At 37.6% G+C, this 20,039-nt stretch overlaps 1 protein-coding gene across 1 annotated transcript in view; it reads left to right on the top strand.

Annotated features, from left to right (window-relative positions):
- Positions 1-20,039, top strand: part of MAP3K15 (mitogen-activated protein kinase kinase kinase 15) — an 85,968-nt gene that overhangs the window by 25,751 nt on the left and 40,178 nt on the right. Inside the window, exons 3-6 of the mRNA XM_085323163.1 lie at positions 4,132-4,271; positions 7,803-7,826; positions 16,151-16,344; positions 18,855-19,023. Coding sequence (XP_085179289.1) covers positions 4,132-4,271; positions 7,803-7,826; positions 16,151-16,344; positions 18,855-19,023 — 527 coding nt within the window. The remainder of the gene's footprint in view (positions 1-4,131; positions 4,272-7,802; positions 7,827-16,150; positions 16,345-18,854; positions 19,024-20,039) is intronic.

The following is a 20,039-nucleotide window of genomic DNA, read 5'->3' as shown; positions in this document are numbered from 1 at the left end:
GGAATTCTTTCTTCATGCMTATCAGTGGTGGAGGAGGTTGGACATAAATTTGGAAAGGGAAGGCTGGAAGTATATTCTGTTGAACAGGCTCTTCTGACATGGAGGATGAGATTTTTGTCAAGTGTGTTTTAATGTTTTAATCAAGTGTGATTAACTTTTGTTTCTATTCATAAAACCAAGCTTTGCTAAGCAGGTACTATGTATTTATTTTATTAATCTCAGGAATTTTGTAAATGAGGAGATTCTTACCTCTTGGCAACGCTACTAAATACCTGGTTGAAGTACAGAGCCGCATGCCCATGTTTGAAAAACTGGAGATGAAAGATATTAGCATAAATCATAAGCAAAATGCCAAACAACTAAGGCAGAGGTATTTGTAGTATTGCATATCAGCTCCGTTCAGTGAGCAGTTCACAAAACTGCATGCCTCAGAAAGAGAGATGTAGTACTGGGGAGCATGTTTAGACCCAGGGATGAGTGGCACTTAATTCTGTCCCATCAGCACTACAGTGCACTGGCCACGACTTAGCAATTTTCTTACTTAAATAAGCATTTATTGCTGAACATCTTTTCTCCACTTGAAGTTATATTCCTCTCCTGGGCCCACTGCACTTGAATTATATTTAATTTCTACATTTGTAAAGCTCATTYGTGGTTAGACCTCCTTCACTGCTCCAAGCATCCCGTTGCTCCTTCTGGAGGAGGGCCTGAAGAGGTCTCCAGGGAAGGCAGTGTCACATCACTGGTCTAGTCCACATCCACCAGCACTTCTGATGCTCTGTTTCAGCCTGCTGTCAGACTGGAGCCATTCCACTGTATTCCTGTTTTGTTTTTTTTTTTCCCACTCACATGTATGTTTTTGGGATACCACTTCCATCTCCTCTGCTAATCTTCAATTTGCTTTATTTTATTTTACTKTATACACACCTGTGTTAATTAAGTGTAGCTAAACAAGAAAAGCTCATTCTCATAAATCTCCCTTTAGCAGTGTGAATGAATAGGTAAGTGATGAATAATTTCYCTTCTAATGCAGATGTTTGCTTCTGTTCTTATGTCCATTTAATGTGCTCCTGGTGCTGCCTACATTGTTACCTAGCAGCAGTCAATAGAAAATAAATTTCAGTTGTAGACCACTATTTGTGTGGCAATGGGCTGCTTATAGCCTTGTTTCAATGAACTCTGTTACAGATYGTCGCTCACATGGCATTGTAAAATGCATTATCTGTGTGCAACATGCACATGTCTAAATTCTCTCACCAAGAASCTGATTTGATTTCACAGCATTCTACTCCCACAAAGCAGTTTATACAAGTGCTAAAATGCAGTTCAAGTTCTTAGATTTTCTTTCCTAGATGTAATTTGATTCTAAGTCTGCCTGTTAGTTTACCTATGCTTTTGTTTTATAGATCACTTGTGTTTTCCAAAATAATTTTGTAATATTTTGGGGGAAGAGGGTTGCATAATCCAGATTTTCATAGATACATGGAGCCAGGATATACTGCTTGAGGCCCATTCAGTATCTTTGACTCTGCAGTTTGCAGTGGACCAAGAATTTTGCACATACTATGCAGAACTAGCTAAACACGGACTGAAAGGAGGATTGGGAGGTGTTGCAGGATTTGAGGTTCCTCAGGGGGAAGGGTGCTTTCTTATATTGCCAGTTGGATCTTAGCCATGTGAACAGTTTCACAGTTCRGGCATATGCCCACTTGCAGCTCCTACCTCTTCCTTCACGTGACCCATGGTCTCTGCTTCCCCTTCTGTCCATTCTGCCCTCCCTCTCCTTCCAGTCACGATATTTCTAACCTTATCTCTCCACCTATATTTAACTTGATAACTTCTGCCTACGTTAGTGGTAGCACGGCATGCGGACAGAAGCTCTATCTCTGCAGCCGATGAGGTCTGGAAGTGGTATCAAATTACAAACCTCTTGCTAGCTCCTGGAGAAGCATTTTAATAAATTGTTAGATTTTATGGCAACTGAAAGAAAGAGAGGTAAAAAAAAGAATATTTTTACGAAAATTCACTTCTTACATGCCAGATGATAAAACACGCTTGCATGTGTAACTAAACATTCAGATTCCGTAAGCAGTAGGAAACAGTCAGCACTTGCACAAACACTTTTTGAAGAAGTCATCCACACTGTTGTATAACCATACAGGAATATATATTCATCACAGGCTTCACCAAGAACCTGCATACTGAGCATGGGGTATTGATGCTTGTGATGTGCAGCTGGTGAAGMCATGGTTGCTGGCTGCTATGTTTCGATCTTATACATTAGGTCTGATTTTTGATTTCTTGCATGCCTGGATGCAGTCCTGTCTAACATGCTCTAGGTGACCCTGCTTGAGCAAGGGGGTTGGACTAGATGATCTCCAGAGGTCCCTTCCAACCTTACCGATTCTGTCTCACTATCTCCATCTTCTCTGTCATTTTCCAAAGGTACAGAAACTCCCTGTTCCTCTTTCAGAGATGTGGATTTACTGCTTAGCTGCCCGGAGTCTCTGGAATCTGGTTTGAACCTCAGATTCCCCTGTGGYATAACTGCCAAGTGCTATGAATACTTTCGTAGAGAGTGCTATTTAAATCCAACGATTTAAATTCATCCATCTCTCCTGTATTGGTGAAAGCAGGTAGTCACGAAGATATAGGTGATTTAAAAGCTTTAAAATAAATTTTTCTTAGGCAGTATGGAAGATAAAAGGATCAAGGGAAAAACAGCACAAATATCCCTTCTCCAGTTATCTCTTCTTTTCTGTGCTGGTCTTCAGGCTTAGATCAGAACCAAATGATGAATTTGAGATATTTTGCCTGTATTTCATAGCTGTTTTACATAGCATGCRTTACTTCTCTTTAGCTCTCTGGTTAGGTCAGCTTCCACTGACATTTTGTACATCTATTTGTGATTGCAGTACTATCCAAGCTCAGCGGAAGTTTTGCTCAGGCTAGTTGTAATTGAATCCCCCCATTTCCCACTACCACCACCTTGAACACTATAATCCTGATGGCTTGTAAGACTCAGTTTTCACAACTTGTTTCTTTTTCTACTCTTTAGAATTTCCTGTTCTCCAAGCCTCAGCCTCTTCAGATAAGCTTGGTCTGGTAGCTTTCCATTATTAGCCAGCAACATGCTGTTAGGGCCAAGAAAGCTAATGGTATCCTGGGCTACATTAGGAYTGCCAGCAAGTYGAGGGAGAYGATCTTCCCCCTCTACTCAGSCCTGGTGAGGCCACATCTGGACTACTGTGTCCAGTTCTGGGCATTGCAGCACAAGAGAGATGTGGAACTACTGGAGTGAGTCCAGCAGAKGGCTGCTAAGATGATGAAAAGACTGGAGCTCTTTCCTCTTATGAGGAAAGGCTGTGAGAGCTGGGAGAAGAAAAGACTGAGAGGGGATCTTATCAATGAGTTTAAGTGTCTGAGGGAAGGATATCAAGACGATGGTTCCAGACTCTTTTCAGTGGTGCCCCACCATAGGATGAGAGATGACAGGCACAAACTGAGAAAGGCAGGCAGTTCCATYTGAACATGAGGAAAAACTTCTTTACTGTGAGGATGACTGAGCACTGGAGTAGGTTACAAAGAGAGGTGGTGAGGTCTCCATCCTTGGAGATCTTCAAAAGCTCTCTGGACACAATCCTTGGAAATGTGCTGTAGATGCTTGAGCAACAGGGTTGAACTAGATGATCTCCTGAGGGTCCTTTCAGCCTCAGGCATTTTGTGTGATTCTGGGCATTTACTGTTGCTACCTTATTGTTCTTAGAAGTTCCACGTGAAGGTTTGGAACTTTCCATTTTACTGGGCTTTCAGATTGTTAGGTCTAGCTCAGAGAGAAAATGTAGATGGCTTCTTCACCTGAGGTATTGCTGATGCAGTGATTTCATAACCTCAAGCAGAATTTGTAAAGTGCCTCGCAGTTATTTTAAGTGTGAAAATTTCCTGAGTATAGTTTTGTTCTTTAACATACATGGTAAAATTCACTTGCACCAAGAGAAAAAATGCTGCTTATTTGACTATATTGATTTTGTCTGCCCAAATTTATGTGTAATTTTAGGATTCATTTTATATTCTGTGTAAGAAAATTGATTTTAAGATTATTTTTATTCTCCYCTCCCTTTCTCATTTCAGATGTTGCAGTTGTGGATATGAGTGATATTTCCAAACAGCCATCGTTATTCTACCACCTTGGTGTGCGTGAAAGCTTTGACATGGCAAACAATGTTATACTTTACTATGACACTGATGCTGATACTGCTCAATCTCTCAAAGTAAGATTTTCACTTGAAAACATGCATCATTTCAGAAATACCTTTAACTACCTGATCCTGCAGACATCTGCGCTTTTCTAAAACTTCTATTAAATATGATTTCCTGTTAACTACRTAATTCAAGATCTATTTTTCTTAGAACTATTCTCTTACAAAAATAGTGTGATCAGAATAGCATAAAAGCTAGTTTGTAAGATCAGATCCATAATATAGTACGGATTTTGTTTCACATAGTCCAGCTTAGAAGTGCAAGGACAGGTCTGATTTTCATGACTTTCAAAAAGTCTGGTTTTCTTCCCCTCCCTCTTTTAATTGGGTATATATAAATAGATATTAAATCTTGTTTAATAATGGCACTTCACTTTAACAAGGAATTTATTGCAGCCTATTCCTGCTATTGGAGCACTTCTCTCAGATTAGGTTAGTATTCCTAGATGATGAGTAGCAAAGACTGCATGGATCTCCTTTTTATTGCTGTTTGRTGAAGATAAGAAAGATCCTAATTGAATATCTTTATAGGGCAGTTCATGTTTGTAGTAGGATAGTACTTGCTATCACACTTAAGTCCTGAAATTGCTGTTTTAGATGCAGGTCATATATTGTGGATGTGGATGTTTCTGCCTTTCTCAATAYAGATTCTCTTTGTTTTAGATCATATTTAGACTTCTTTCTCCTCTAGATCATCACCTATTACTTCTTTTAATACCTCTTTTCTCGCTGCCTTCACTGAAAATGAAGTGAAGGCTTTGTTCATACTTTTTTTTTCTTAYTTTGAGTTATTGCCCTGTATTTTTCATGCCACAGATGTCCAAAAGTCCTTTTCAGAATTCTCTAACCTGTCTTGATGCTGTGAGAATATTAAGTTTAATGTTAGTTTTATGTGAGTCTCTCTTTTTCCAGAAAAGCTCATTTTGTCACAGCTTTTCTTTTCTTCTTCCTCCCTCTTTCAATGTCATTGAGTCTCCTCTCATGTTATTTCTTCAGGGTGTTTTCCACACATACATTCACATTCTGGGTGGCCTGGAGTCACAAGAACTCAGAGATGGAGTTTTTTCTGCACTTTGCTGTATTACCCATGTGGGTTTGCACCAAGGGCAYTTGCATGCCCTCCATTCCTCTAGCTAACCTAGGTGGGCAGGCATACACCTTTTCATTCTGCAGTGGTAATATACCTGACTGCAAAGATACCTTTCCTTTTCATTTTTCATTAACACATTTTTTACTTTTCTTTTGTGCTATCTATCAGATGTTCTGATCAGTTTGGTTCTCCCAAGCACATAYCAAAATTTAGGAAGCAGAAGTTACTCATCTAAGTGTCTCTACCCTGTGAGGAGCTCAGTGAACGGCTTTTATTTCTAYACCTTGTGCCAAGTACATATTGAAGCACGTGCTCCAAAACTGGGGTGCTGAATGACCTTCAAGGAACAGTCATGGGCCAGATTTGCAGATTGTTCATTGTCAGAGCTGGCAAGCCTTTGCAGCGTCAAATCTGGGACTTTTTTGCAAGAGTGGAGAGATCAAGGTACAGGGAACATGGCTTGTGGGAACTTTGGAGCATAATTGGTTCGGTTAAGTCTAGAAAAGCCATTTTTGGCTTTGATATCTCTCTGCTGGGAACTCTTGTCAGTGGCAGCAAAAGATCCCCACTGGATCTTTTCCTTGTCTCTCCATTGTTTGTGTGCCTTTTGGGCTGACACAGACCCGTTGCACATCTGTCTTCAGGATTAGAAGGCTTGATTCAAGTTGCTGAACCTAAGTTGAAGAGATCTGCTGGATCAGAGGGTAGCTTAAGCAGGGCGCAGGGGCATAGTTCAGTCCAACCCTGATGTCCTTGGTACCTCTTCTGTAATTGAGCCCTAGCTCACTGTTGAATACCATCCAAGTACATTAATACACCTTTCTTCTAAGGAATACTTCAGAAGATAGGTAGGGATTATTCTTGGGGTTTTCAGTGAAGAATTTTCTTTGATCTGTTGACACATTTCGTGGCTTAGACAGGGGATAGTTCTCAGTCAGAAGAGTTCCTTTCTTTCCAGTGAGAAAGATCATCAACAACAATAGACAAAGCCTTGCTAGAGGTACTTGTTTGATTAGATGGACATAGTTTGTTTTCAGATATGTGGTATTTCAGATATGTTTGAGCTCTTGTTCTGAAAAATCTGATCGGAATTTAGGTTTGATCAGACTTTACAAATTGTAATTAATCAATAATTTTGTTACGCTATTGGTATCTTAGTATGTATTTTATCTATTTTTGACGTCTTGATCAAATTTGGTTTGATCTTGATTTTGATCTCTTGGCCATTCTTTATTCTCAGATTTATGAGTGGTCAGGTTTTTTTTGTTTACCTTCTTCCATTTAGGAATTCCTTATTTTAGTTGGATCTAATTTGCTGTGTATGCCTCTTTTCAGTAGCTAGTCTATTTGTTCTAAAGGTGGTATTTCTGGCTTTTGTTACATCTACTGGGAAGATACGTGAAATTTAGGTGACCTGACTTTTTGAGGCTTGTTTCACAGAGCCCATCCTGAAATTCTCTTAAGAGCTGTCTCTTCAGTTTCACCAGTGTTCTTTCCAAAACTTCCTAGTTCAAAGAACATAAAAGGATATATAGTCTGGACTTCAAGGATGGTCATATTCGCAGAACTAAACCTCTTTGGTCRCTGTTGTTGAGTTAAAGTGCATGGACACTGTCATTTCTGTGCAGCAGTTGTCCAAGAGGATTTCAGGCTCTTTTAGATAYGAAGTTACTCAAGCAGAGTCATCTTTGTTTGTTGGAGCACGTAATTACATCAGTGACCTTGCTTAGAAAGTCATGTRATCTGATGTATGTAGAGTGGCTTATGTGGACTTCTGCTTAGTTTCACCAAGCAATGTTCATGGGACATGTAGACCAGTACTAGAAGAAAGAGGAAGTGGCAGTGGCCACTTACCAGTAACTGGAGATCTTTGAGATCTGGTTTACATACTTGTTAATTTCTCATCTCCCTCATAGTTTTTACTGTCTCTTTTTGGATTTCAAGCTGAGAAGAATTAGGGTGTTGAAGGAGTGTCTTGGTTTATGCCCATCAAGGTAGGGAATGAGCCTAGGTATCTTAAGGACAYGCTTTCTTTGAAAGCCTCTAGACTTGGATGCTTCTGTCTCACAAATGTCCAAAGTATGATTGGGTATGAGGACTGCCTGCTTAAGAAACTTCAGTTACTGGTAAATACCAGCATCCTTCCTCTTTTAAGCGCTTTAAATAGGTTTCTTCTTGGAATCTTTTTTTTTTTTTTTTTCCTAACCTGTACTACTGAGACTTTTCTGGTCATTTTTTGGTCCCTTTACTTGTAATTTACTGTGGCAGGAAATACAGATTACTCTGTAAAAACATGTGTGTGCGTATATGTTTGTGTGTATGTGTGTGTACATACTATATATATRTGTGTGTGTGTATGTATGTATACACACACACACACACCAGTTATTTTTATTGGAAATAATAATTCCCAGTAAAAATGACCAATATTTTTATTCTCTTTTTTTTTTCAGGATATAGTATCCCAGAAAAACACAGTAAGTATTGCATCCACATTCATTTGAAAATACAAAATGAGGATTCTACATTTGAAGCAACTTTAAAAACAAAGCTTTCAAGACGTGGTATATGCTCTGTCTGATCGAAAGAAGTCTGTTTGCCCTGTATACAGTTCAAATTAGTGGAAATCTTTATGACTTCTTTTCAAAAGTAAAACAAGCTWAAAAAGTACTTTTCTTTGGACATTCCTTTTTAAGTTATGGAAAAGTGCCAACAGTTATGTTATATTTGTAAGTTCACAGATCAAAATGTAAACTCAGAAATTCAAGGTCTTTCTCCATCTCATGCTTTCACCCACTTGTGCAAATGTATACATGTGTTTGCAGCCTTAATAGGACTGGTGTATATCAAATCATTTTGGCCACTGTATGCCCAGCCTCTTGCTCACAGACTGAAATTTTACTTAGGACTGCAAAAGCTTGTTTTCCAAAGTAAAAATATTCTTACTCTTAATGCCAGTAAAACCAAACAGGTAGGTAAACCTGAAAGAAGATAGAATATACTGGTTACTCTGTTTATTGCAGTACAGCACAGTATCTTACACAGCTGTGTAATTCTTATGTTAGATCTCATCAGKGGTTATCTTCATTGAACTCTGCATGTTATACTGAGGAGTATTGAATTTGCAAATATCTTAAACTTTGACTTACTCCTTTTTGCTTCCCCATGTACACCTTAAACTTTTATTCTGTTCTGAAGAATATAGAGCAAGACTAAAATACCAAAATGTTTTTAGATTTTTCTAACGTGACAATTTAAAAGAGGATAAGAAGAGACAATGCGTTAGTTAACAGCAGTATATTTTGAGTTACTGTTTACCCTTGGCAACAGCAATGTGTGTAGGCTAAAGATAGATCAGCTTGAGCACATGAGTAAGTCTGAGTCATTCTCCTGTTTGTCTTGATGATCCCTGAACTAGTTTCACCTTTGATGTACGGTTTACTATTCTGCAGCTCTGTGAACCTGAAAACGATTGTAAATTTTTTGCGAATGCTACTACCTACAGGCGTTCACCATATCACAATCAAAATGTCACAAGTGCACGAATACAGGGTTCCCCCCCACCCTGCCCAGAGTAAGAAGGAGAATTTTGTCCGAGACATTTTGTGAATACTCCAGAGATGGAATAAATGTGAAGTGGACAGTGATGAGTTTAGCAAAGTGTGGTCCAATTAGCAGCCTGCAACCTTTTCTTTTGAATGATTCTCCCACAGAGAAAGGGATGACTGCCTTCACCTTGACTTGGAAGAGAAGAAAAGATAGACCTGATGAYACGCTTCCTACAGCAGGGTGTGGGATTAGACCTGGATACACTTACCCTGTCCATGAGGCTAGTGAAAGGAGYAGGGAGGGATTCTGAAACTTGGGTTCTGACTACTCCTTTAAAAAGGTTATATTRTCTACCCCACTTTCTTCAAGTGCTTAAGTTAAGAAAACAATTGTGAGTAAAATGTAGTGAGGAAAAACAACTGGCTTTAAATAGCAAGCATGGATTTTTGACCCTTTCTTGTTATTTGAAGTTTTCATAGTCTCTTCTATTAGATAGTAAATTATATTTTAATGTATTCTCATAATTCATTCTCCTACCATTTTTTTAATCAGAAATTACTGACAACGTACTAATTAGCAAGATAATTAATAAGTTAAAACTTTTGATTACCTAACTTGGAATTGACTTTGAATAGAGATTGCTTTCCCTTCCTTCCAGATCCAGTGAAGTCTGAGAGGCATGCAATTTGTCACTGGCCCAGTATACTGCCACTGCTTCATTGCTTGGTTAAATATTCCTCAACCAGATTAGCAATGTTTTGTTTGAAGCTTCTTGATAATGAGGGTTGCTGCGATAGTTACATAGTTACAGAACCGGTGTGTGTTTACTATTTCCAATCAAGTGCATAGTTACGTAACCATTTCAGTTTAAATGCTGACTATTAGATACAAGAATTAATGCTGCTGTTCTAGGATTTTTTATTTTCTTCTCACTTTTCCTGATTGAACTAGRGTAGGCCTTTGCTATAGCTGTGGAATAGTAGGGAGAGCTTAAATATACTCTTCAGTAGGTTTGTAGACCTGGAAAGAAGATAGATACTTAACCTGCTAAGCCCTCTTCCAACCCAGAGGTAGCGGCACAGTTGCTATTGCTGTTTTTTTCCTCTCCACACCTTCTGACTTGTGGTGGTGACGTATGAGGTTGCTGTAAGGCGCACAGCACTGTTTTTCCAGCAGCACAAGTGAAACTTCCTGCACAGGATRCTGTAGCTATGAGCCTTCTCTGTGTATTCCTTGCCCCCACCTTCAGTATTTACATCCTGCAAGTCGTGTATAAAGGCACAAAAAAGATCATAGCATAGAATAGGAGTGGAGCCATGTTAAAGATGCAGAGAAGACAAATGATTAGTGTTTCCTTTATGGTGAGTGTTTCTTTSCTGTAAGAAACTCTTAACTCTTTCAAGTAAGCCTTGAAAGAAGTTGGTATTTTCCTTGTAAAGAAAAGATTAATCAGTTATGCTAATTCAGCATCAGGGAGTCAGGGAAGAGGCAAAAGCAAGGAAGGTGAAAATAAAGCTGAGAACAATGCACAGAAAAGTGGTTAGCATTTCATTTGGGATTTGCTGAAGAGTACAGCTGATCTGATGGTGAAAATCAGAGAACACCTTGCTGAGGTGGATTGAGTCTGTGAGAATTTTAAYACATTACTGTTTAAAAAAAAAGAGTGTAAGAATAGGTGTAGCTTCTACCATTAGGACTGACATTTTCAGAGATAAGATGGGAAATACGATTCGGTTCTTCTTGACTCCTCCAAAAAGGCAAATAAAATTCTGTATTGATAACTTATTATACACTGAAATACATTAAGAAAGAATTATTGGCTATGAGAGCTGAGTTTCCAAAAGAGAATTGCGCTGGCATGAAGTTAAAGTTCAAGAATCTCTGTGTTCCTGCAGCTAACGTTTTTCTTGTGCAACTCCTCTGAGCTCTGAGGACAGTCTTCTGCTAATCTCACTCTGGGTGTATGCACAGCTCCCTAGTTTCTGTCAAAATAATCACCTATAAAATAAAACACAAATATCCAATCGTATAGAACGTCTGTTCTCTCTGTCATTATGAAGAAATCAATGTTTGAGAGCAGATTGGATGTTACTGGACTGGAGGGTACAGGAAAGTGCATTTATCTATGGAAAATGTGTTTTGGACCTCAAATTGCTATTGGTTTATAGGAGAAATGAAATTCCAAGTATTTTCAAAAGCAGTGTTGCTGTAATTAAAAACAAACAAACAAAAACAACCCCTGCAACTTTCCCCAAACCAAACAAATAAACAAAACCCATGGAGAAGTTTTATTTTGATGCAGCATTTTGTTGCTAACTCTGACTTTTTTTTTTCATTAGGGAAATTTTATTTCCTTCTACAGAACTTTAAGGAATGGAGCATAAGAAAATCCAAGATGGAGTGAAGGAAGGAGTACACAAAGGGCTTTTTGAAAACTCTAACAATCAGGAGGCAAAATGAAAAGTCCTTCTAGAAATAGTTCTAGCATTGGTTGCCCCTAGTTTGGGATGCGTACTCCAAGTATACTTAGGTGTGTGGGCCTAGAAATTTAAATAGATTTTTTCTTAAAATCCTATAGCAGCTCTTGTAATAAGCAGAAAATAATGTCTGGGCCATGGAGGAGTCATTAGCAAAAATTCCCCTTGATTTGAAGGGAACAGGGTTGTCATTTATCCTTGCCACAAGGAATTTTTATGTTGAAAAACACTCTTTTAATGTGATTGACAGAAAGTCTCTTTTGAGTTTCGTTACCAGTATAAATTAGGCTGTGTCTACTGTTTGAAGGTAATAAACATTTAAGAAAACTAAATTTATAAATTTTGGCACTTGGACTTACATTACATTGAACATTCTACAGTTTACTGGTCCCAGTGGATTGAAATGGGAGCCAAGACTGAATGATTGCATTATATTAACCAAGTAATCTGAAGAAGTAGGATTGTAGAGTGGCTTTATATATTTTCTGATTATTTTTACAATATATATAAGATTGCATGATATATTTCTAGAACAGGCTCTGAGGCAGCAGTAATACTAAAACAATTTGCAAAGGGGCACAAAATGAAAGAGATTCTCTTAGGAATAGGAACATCTGAAATACAGATAGTGATTATTCCTTCTCTGGGAAGAACAGTACAAGGAACAAGTAACCCAGGAAGCATWATTTTTCAGGTTTCTATACATTATATAGTCTACGGTTACTACTGATATAACAAAAACTAACAATTTTAAAAATACAATTAGGAAAATCAGTTTTTCTGGAAATGTTACTGTCTCTTGSAGTATATCTATAGTGATTGGATATAGTTAAATATTTGGCAATAAATCTGTCAGGTTGATGAAAGTAAGCTTGCTGAGAACATGTTAATGATGACATAAGGGGATATGCAGACAAATAGCATATATAAATAGAAACCTTATCTTCTTGATGGCTAAGCATTGCATTTAATTTTCTTGATCTTCTAAATATGGACTTGCTATAAATATCTTTTCAATTTTCTATTGTTTATTTCTTTAATAATTTCTCTATTCATATGTCATGTCTGTCTTTTTGATTCTTATGCTTCCATGTTTTGTGGTGGTATTTTCCCTTTTGTTTTTGTTTTGTTTTATTTCAATTTGGAGTAGGTTGGCAACCACAAAGCTTTTCTTCGAGTTCAAGTACCTCCTGAATACCACAGTAGTAGTCTGATAGGCAAAGTATGTATCACTTTTAAATATGCTTTCTGTTGAATAAATGTGCCATCTTACTACTATGTTTCTAGGCCTTTTTATGTAAGGATGCTTTAAAAATAGAACTTTGCAGGTTCTTTCAACGTAGTTGTAATCTTGGTGTACCCATTACTGGCATGCTAACTCAATATTTTGAGAGTTTGGAGTGTTTAGTTTATAAAAATTTATCTCACAGCATATACATTAAAATATTTACTACATATATTCAAGTTTTGAAGAGAAAGCATTTTCAAAAGCTTTTAGTGTTTTGGATTAACTAGTGTCACAAGGTGGATGGGAACATGATGGCACAGGAGACTGCTGTGGAAGAAACCCTCTTGACTCTTAAGACAAAGGTGGATTAATCTCTCTGAATACTCAGAAGTCTTCGACACCTGTGAGTCAGCACAGTTCAGTTCTTATTATCCTTTGTGCATTTTTCTAATTACTTAAGTAGGGTGAGCACTTTCAAGTTTATCCTAGTACTTCTGATGCTTGATTAAGTGGCAAAATAAATGGCATAACTAGGGTGAAATAACTGTGCTATTAGCTATGCAGGCCTGATACCCCCTCTGAAGATGCAGAGATTTTACTCAACATTATTTATTCAAAAAAAAGCCTTTAATTCAAGTATAATATTTCCATAACAAATGGACAGTTTGACAGGAATAACTGTAGCAGTACTGTTGAAAAGACAATGTACTTATGTTTACTTATATAATCATTAGTAAAATGCTTACAGGCGAGTATTTTCAGACAAAAAGCACTCTATATTTTCCCTGTCTTCCCTGGACCCTGATAATGGCCTATGTGGGCCCTAGCTCTTTCAGTCGATCAGCAAAGGCATGTGTCAGTGCTTGAGTCTTTCAACCACTTTCCTCTGAAAAAGGGGTCCCATTTTTAACTTGCAGTTATTTCTTTCTTATCTTCCTAAGATTTTTTTCTGGTTGATTAAAATGCTATGATCAAACATTTTATTGCTAGCACATTGTGCATTTATTGTTTGCTGGAAGATGAGCTATTGAGAGGATTTTTTCAGGTTTGCATATTTTTAAACTAAACTTTTAAACTGGAGACTTTTTCAAAATAAGACAAAGGCTTTTTTGTTTTTTAAACTGAGCTAATAATTCTGAAATAAACTAATTCAGCATACAGTCTACATAAAATTAAAATGATAATTCCATCACAATGAAATAATTCATGATTTATAGATTTTACAGATTTGGAGGTCAAATTGTTGTATATGTTCCTTAATTCATACATATGCCATTTATTCAATATCTAATGAAGCAACAGTCGGCTTGCAACAGGACAGTGATTTTTCACAATTATTCATTCTTGGTGTCAGAGATGAAGGATCAGCATCCAGAACAGATGATATCCCAAAGAAATAAGGATGATATTTTCAGCCACTGCTAGCCCATGATGGTGTAAGAAAAGTTGATCAGCAGAATTGTYTTTCTACACAATGAGAAGAGACTCTTATAGAAATCTCAGCTCATACACTAAATATGAAAGGGCTTTATAATTTATTATGTATAAATATTGGACAGAAGAAGTTAGAAAATTGGAGATCAGTGTCTATCAGGGAACAGTGAGATACAATATTTAGTTTCTTTGATAATATACTCAATGTATCTTTGSCAGGAGGCAGACTACCTTTCTCTTCATGTATGGCGCTGAAGGCTTGCATTACTAACTGGTTTAATTGGGATTGTGGTTGCTCATTCCAAACACAGCAAACTAATTTTTGGAGTTACAGCTTGGCTGGTTACTCTTCAGACAAGTTGATGTGCTGACATATATGCAGGGTTCCTGACTTCTGCGTACGGAATAGTATCTGTGTTACAGATGAAAACACATTTTTAATTGCATAGATTCCGCTATCCAAAAAGAGACAAGAAATCTGGGTCAAAAAGATGAAACAGTTGAATGTGATTATTACAGCATTTCATGTATGCCATTTAAAAATACTTGAATACTTGAAAAATACTCTGAAAACTGATTTGCTTTTTCAGTAGATCACTGCATCTCTGCATCACAAGACACACTGTACTACCAAACTGGATTTGTTTTTTTCCTTTGCAGGAAGAGCTAATGCATTGTTTCAGATTGAAGAATAGAATTTATATAAAAGTGGTTTCGCATTGCCCTGAACTTAGTGTTCATTTAAATTATTAAATTAAATAATTACAACATTCTGGTTTTTCGGGTTGCAAGGTTTCCTATCTTTTTAGTAGGAAGTAAAGGTAACATTGCAACAGATCATGATTTTGTTAGAACAGAGATACTGTACTGTGTGGTTCATGAAGAAGGAGTGTGACATGGTCTTTATCTGTTAGAAAGTGTTTGTAATTCTAAACTGTAAGCTCAGATCTGTAACAGGATGTCTCTGATAAAGGTTTCTTCTCTGTCTATATCTGTAGCAACTGCATGCGCTAAATTATTACCCATGACCYGTTTCTTTCTCTTGTCTAGTTGAGTAATACATATAAAAAATCTACTAGCTTCATATCCATTCTTTCAGTCATCTTGACATTCTGCCATTATTTATGGGGATTTTAAATGGCTCTACTTTACTGCAGGCTTAGATCATATAGTGAAAACATAAAGGGTATCATGTGGTTGTCGGTGTTTGCCTTGGTATCCCCCAAGGTGACAGGGCAAGGATATTGGTGGTAGTTGGTAGTGTTAGTTCTGTCATACTGACCCCATGCTTCAGGCCTCCTTCCTAGTTACTATRAATACAGTAGTTTGGCTGGGTTTTACTTTTATTTTCTCTTCTAATAGCAGAGAATTGTCATAGGTCAAAATGATATTGTTGCTTCTATTAATATCTCAGTTGTCTGAGTTCTCTTTGGGTCTTGCTCATGAGCTAAAGAATCTGAGCTTGCAGTATTCAGGGTCTGAAAGGTGTTTCYCATTTCCTCACCTCTCCCTTTTTATCATGTTGATTACATTTACATTTTTTTTGTGGCCTATTAAGGATTTTTGGTTTTCACTTTCAAAATTTTCTGTTAAAAGTTTTGGATCTATTTTGAGATGTTTCAGTATTTTCTTTGGTTTAGTGTTTGATGGCAGCATGCAGCAGATGTTGTATGGACTCTTCTTTCAGTGCCTGTGTTCTGTATTCCTCAGATGCTTTGTAATGTGTTCTGCATCATATCTTTCCTAGCACAGACTAAGTCTAGAGGAGGCAAGTACATCTTCACTGTCTGCAAGAATATGGGAGCATAAGGTTATCTTGTMCTATCAGACTTACAGTTAGGGTCTGCACATGACATCAAAAATCATTTTTCTTGTTTTGTTTCTTACCAGATTTACACCCTTATTCATCACCCCTGTTAATATGTGTAATTCTTCCATGTGGAAGAAAACTTGAGTTTAATGCTTGCCAGTCTTGTGTTAAACAGTGCACTAAAACCTAGTGGTGCACCAGCACTGATAYGGCTCTTTTTTTCTGACAGTAAAAGATTCTGTATGTACACAAGCAGATTTCCACTTTCATTTGTTTTCTAAACTCTGCCTGTTTTTCTTTTAGGCTTCCAGTGGGAATTATTATTTTATTCCCTACATGGTCACACCTTGTGCTGACTACTTTTGCTGTGAAAGTGATGCCCAGCGAAGAGCTTCTGAGTATATGCAACCCAGCTGGGACAATATCCTGGGGCCACTTTGTGTCCCAYTGGTGGATAGGTTTATCAGCCTTCTCAAGGACATTCATGTTACATCATGGTAATTTTGCAACACATAYGTATCTAGAACCATTTATACTCTTAATATTATAGAAAAAGATTCAGAATCTCTAGTAACATTGATTTTTTTTCCACTGCCTTTACTGTGGTATTAAAAGAAGTTGCTAGCTTTACTGCTTACTGTATCACTGACCTGCAGCTGTTGCAGTTAGATAACCAAGTTATACTAGAGGTGATTTATGGTTACTTTCCAAAATACCAGCAAGCAGAGTCAGTCCATGCGTAAGATAAAGTTCTTAAGTATAAATTACAGCGCAGGAAGTTGTAACAGAAGATGAGGTAACAGCCTCTTCCTAGAACTCAAACTTAATGACCTTGTTTTTTTTTTTCCCCTCCTTTTTATCAGCAAGTAAGTATATGCATATGRAGCCATGGACAATCAAATTATTCTCTTCTGTGGTATTTTTTTTTTATATATTGGCCTTCTGATATCACCTAATATATGTGATGATGTTCAGCCACTTCTACAAGGGGTTGTTAAGGTTTTGAGGATTAGGGCTGGAGATGGAAATCTGTCTTTCTTGCTTTGCTACCCSCTGTGTTCCACAACTACTCTGATTTTTCTGGGAAAGAGGATGAGATGCTGAGCTTCTGGGTTCTCTTTTCCACAATGTCTGAAGCATGAGGTAGCACTGAGGACCCTCAGACTTCTTTCCGTTCTGTCATTGCCATCCCACCCAAGCGAAGGACTTGCTTCCTTAGAAGATCCCTTTGCTCATCTTGTCCCACTGTAAGCATTCACAGATGCTTCTGCCCACACATACTTTACCCCTTAYACCTCCATCCACAGCAGGTCTGCTGTTTTACAACACTTTGTTAGGGAGTGACAACGCAATTGCTGGCCTGAGGAAGGGCAAGCTGCTTTCTGCTCCTCCTCCAAAGCAGTGCTAGGGAGGAGAGTGCGTGTAGGCAGCAGACAACACCAGCCTGCTTTGAGGAGTTGGACAAGCAGGGGGGTAGACATGCGRTAAAGTTGAAGAGCATATGGGAGAGCGATGCTAGGCAGCACAGACAGGCTCATGAAACAAGTAGCATAATCAGTCTTGGTAGTAGTAAATTTTGGTATTGTGATCATAAAATGTTGCTCTGGGCACCAGCTATCTGAAGCTACCTTTACACTTTCTCTCTGACAATATGTTTTTGACCAGTATTGTGATTGATAATTGTGTTGTGAAGTCCTGCAGTAAGGTCTCCTTTCTGTCTCCCATTACTGCTTTCAGCTGGTAGATAGGAGTAATTATGAAGTAATGAATACAGATTTTTGGAGTGTTTGATTCCTGTAAACTCTGACTCAGGAGCCTGACAAATGCTTTTGAATAACTGCGGAGTTGGACGCTATTGTGCCAGTACTCTGTGAAAAGGGAAAATGTAGCTAAATGTCACTGCACTGCCTTCAAAAGTTTAAACAATTGTGGGATGGTTAAGGGTYAAATCATTCTTGAAAATGAGATTTTGCATTCCCAAGTCATTTGGTTACTTTTGAAAAAATAATGCCCTGTGTCTCCTTTTGGTTTGGTGAACACAARAAATAAATCTGTAAAAGGAAATACTGAGCAGAAACATGAGATTGATATTACATGGTGAGTTAGGCCTAACATCCACTGACCTTAAAACAAATATTAAAAGCTTTCCAGTGGTGCTTATTGAGACCTTGCTGCCTCGTATTATAAAAATATCTTACATGTTGTATATGCTGTTGCTGTGAATATTCAACAGAGCACTTAGTTYTCTTTGCTATGTTTTAGGCTTAGTGCTAGGCAATGTTGCAATAAGTACTTGCAATAAGTACTYCATAGCTACTCCATAAGTTATCTACCATAAGCTACTCCATATAATATTAGCTGTAAGTAATCTGTCCAGATGGCTTACAGTTGTCAGTACTGATAATAAAGGCTTTTTTTGTCTTCCACAAAAGCTCTGGTGTTGTGCTATTTACTACTGTTAGTGTAAATAAGGTGCAAGAAACTTACTGTGGGATTTTATGTAGATCCTGCCCCATTATGTATTAGATTCGTTCAAACAAACTACAAGAAGGCAGCTTTTAGTGACTTGTTTCCGTTTTAGGTGCTTTATTTCGAAGTCACTTAACCCCTTTAATTTGTAAAAATTGAATACCTCCTCTTCATGTCGCTCTAGTCTTTCCTTGGTGTGCCAGTTTATTATCCCAATGGCTACTTTCTTTAAGATAAAGATACAAAGTGCTACATCTGTCATGGTCAGTAAAAAAAAAAAAAAAAAAAAAAAGTTCCAATTCTACTGAGTGGTTAAATTATCCCACAGTCTGGTCATATGTGTATAGATACATGGTTCAATAGTCTGGGGCAGGGCAAGGTGGAATATATATAATGAGGTAATGTTAAAATGTGGACTTAAATGATAGATTTAATGTACATGTCATTCTGATAAATAATACTTTTTATTAGAAATATGACCMTTTTTCTTTTTAAAAAAACTAATAGTCGTCTTCTCGTAYRTCTTTTATTTCTTTAGTGCCTATTATAAAGAAACACTCCTAAATGATATTAGAAAAGCTAGAGAGAAGTATCAAGGGGATGAACTGGCTAAGGAGCTGGCCAGAATTAAGCTTCGTATGGATAATACTGAAGTGCTGACTTCCGACATCATCRTAAACCTGCTTCTTTCTTATCGAGATATTCAGGTATACTCCTAAGGAGTAAGAAATATTATTTTACTATGGGATTTTGGCTCTTGTTTGTTCTGTATTTCATTGTTAAACAGTGACTTAAAGTTGACACAGTATTGTTTCATTGTGTTTAACTTTTTGACTTTCATACTGGGCCATTTAAGGGCTTTAAAAGTTTGTTTATTTTGCCCATGAACCAGAGACATAGAGGAGGGGACTTCCTGAGGTTTCCTCCTTAGTTTTCTGTCATGTCTAACCTYCTTGAAAAATTAAAAGAAACACAGGAAAAAATACAGAAACGAGATTTTTGCTTTTGCTTGTCCTTCTCACTTCTCCCCACCCGCCAGTATATTCGACTAAGAAGAGGCATTTGTTGTGACCACAGTATTTGCCACAGGAGCCCAAGTTGAGAACTACCGTAAAAAGAAGCATTAATTTGTTTTTAAAATAAAACAACTGTACCTTTTTCCCCCCTTGAATTTATTTTTAAGTAAGTTCTGCTTTTGCTAAAGCACAGCCTACATACTATATTTCTGAACTGTTGATCTGTGTGGATGACATCCACTTTAAAATATACTTCCAAACATTCTATGAAAATTTTTTCCATCAGTCTYTAAGTTGTTTATCTGACAAGTATAAATGGGTCATGAGAGCAGTGGATGACCTGTGTCATCMCCCAGCTTTCCATTCAGAGTTGTAGGTTATCCTGCAGCAAGTTTATCTAATTTCATTTTGATCATCTCTGGTGAGCTTTGCTCCATCTGGTTACTTTTATATACTTCTGAAAGYTCTTCTCCCTTGAGAAATGCAGTCATCTCCAGACATAGTCTGAACAAACAAATTAGGTGATATGAGGCCATCTTTCATTTCAGTGAATTGGCCTTTTCAGCAACATGTGTGTGGGTAACCCCTGAAAAAAGCAAAATGGATGCACAAACAGCTGATGTACTTGCAGAATGAGCTGTGCTGTAGCCTGTGGTGACMTGATGAACTGTTCTTCATCAGCATTGTCTGATTAGGATTGAAAAAGC

This window comes from Rhea americana, unplaced genomic scaffold, assembly GCF_003343005.1.
Source record: "Rhea americana isolate MKP2758 unplaced genomic scaffold, rheAme1 scaffold_82, whole genome shotgun sequence".
Classification (NCBI taxonomy): domain Eukaryota; kingdom Metazoa; phylum Chordata; class Aves; order Rheiformes; family Rheidae; genus Rhea; species Rhea americana.
This window is presented reverse-complemented; position numbering and strand designations above follow the sequence as displayed.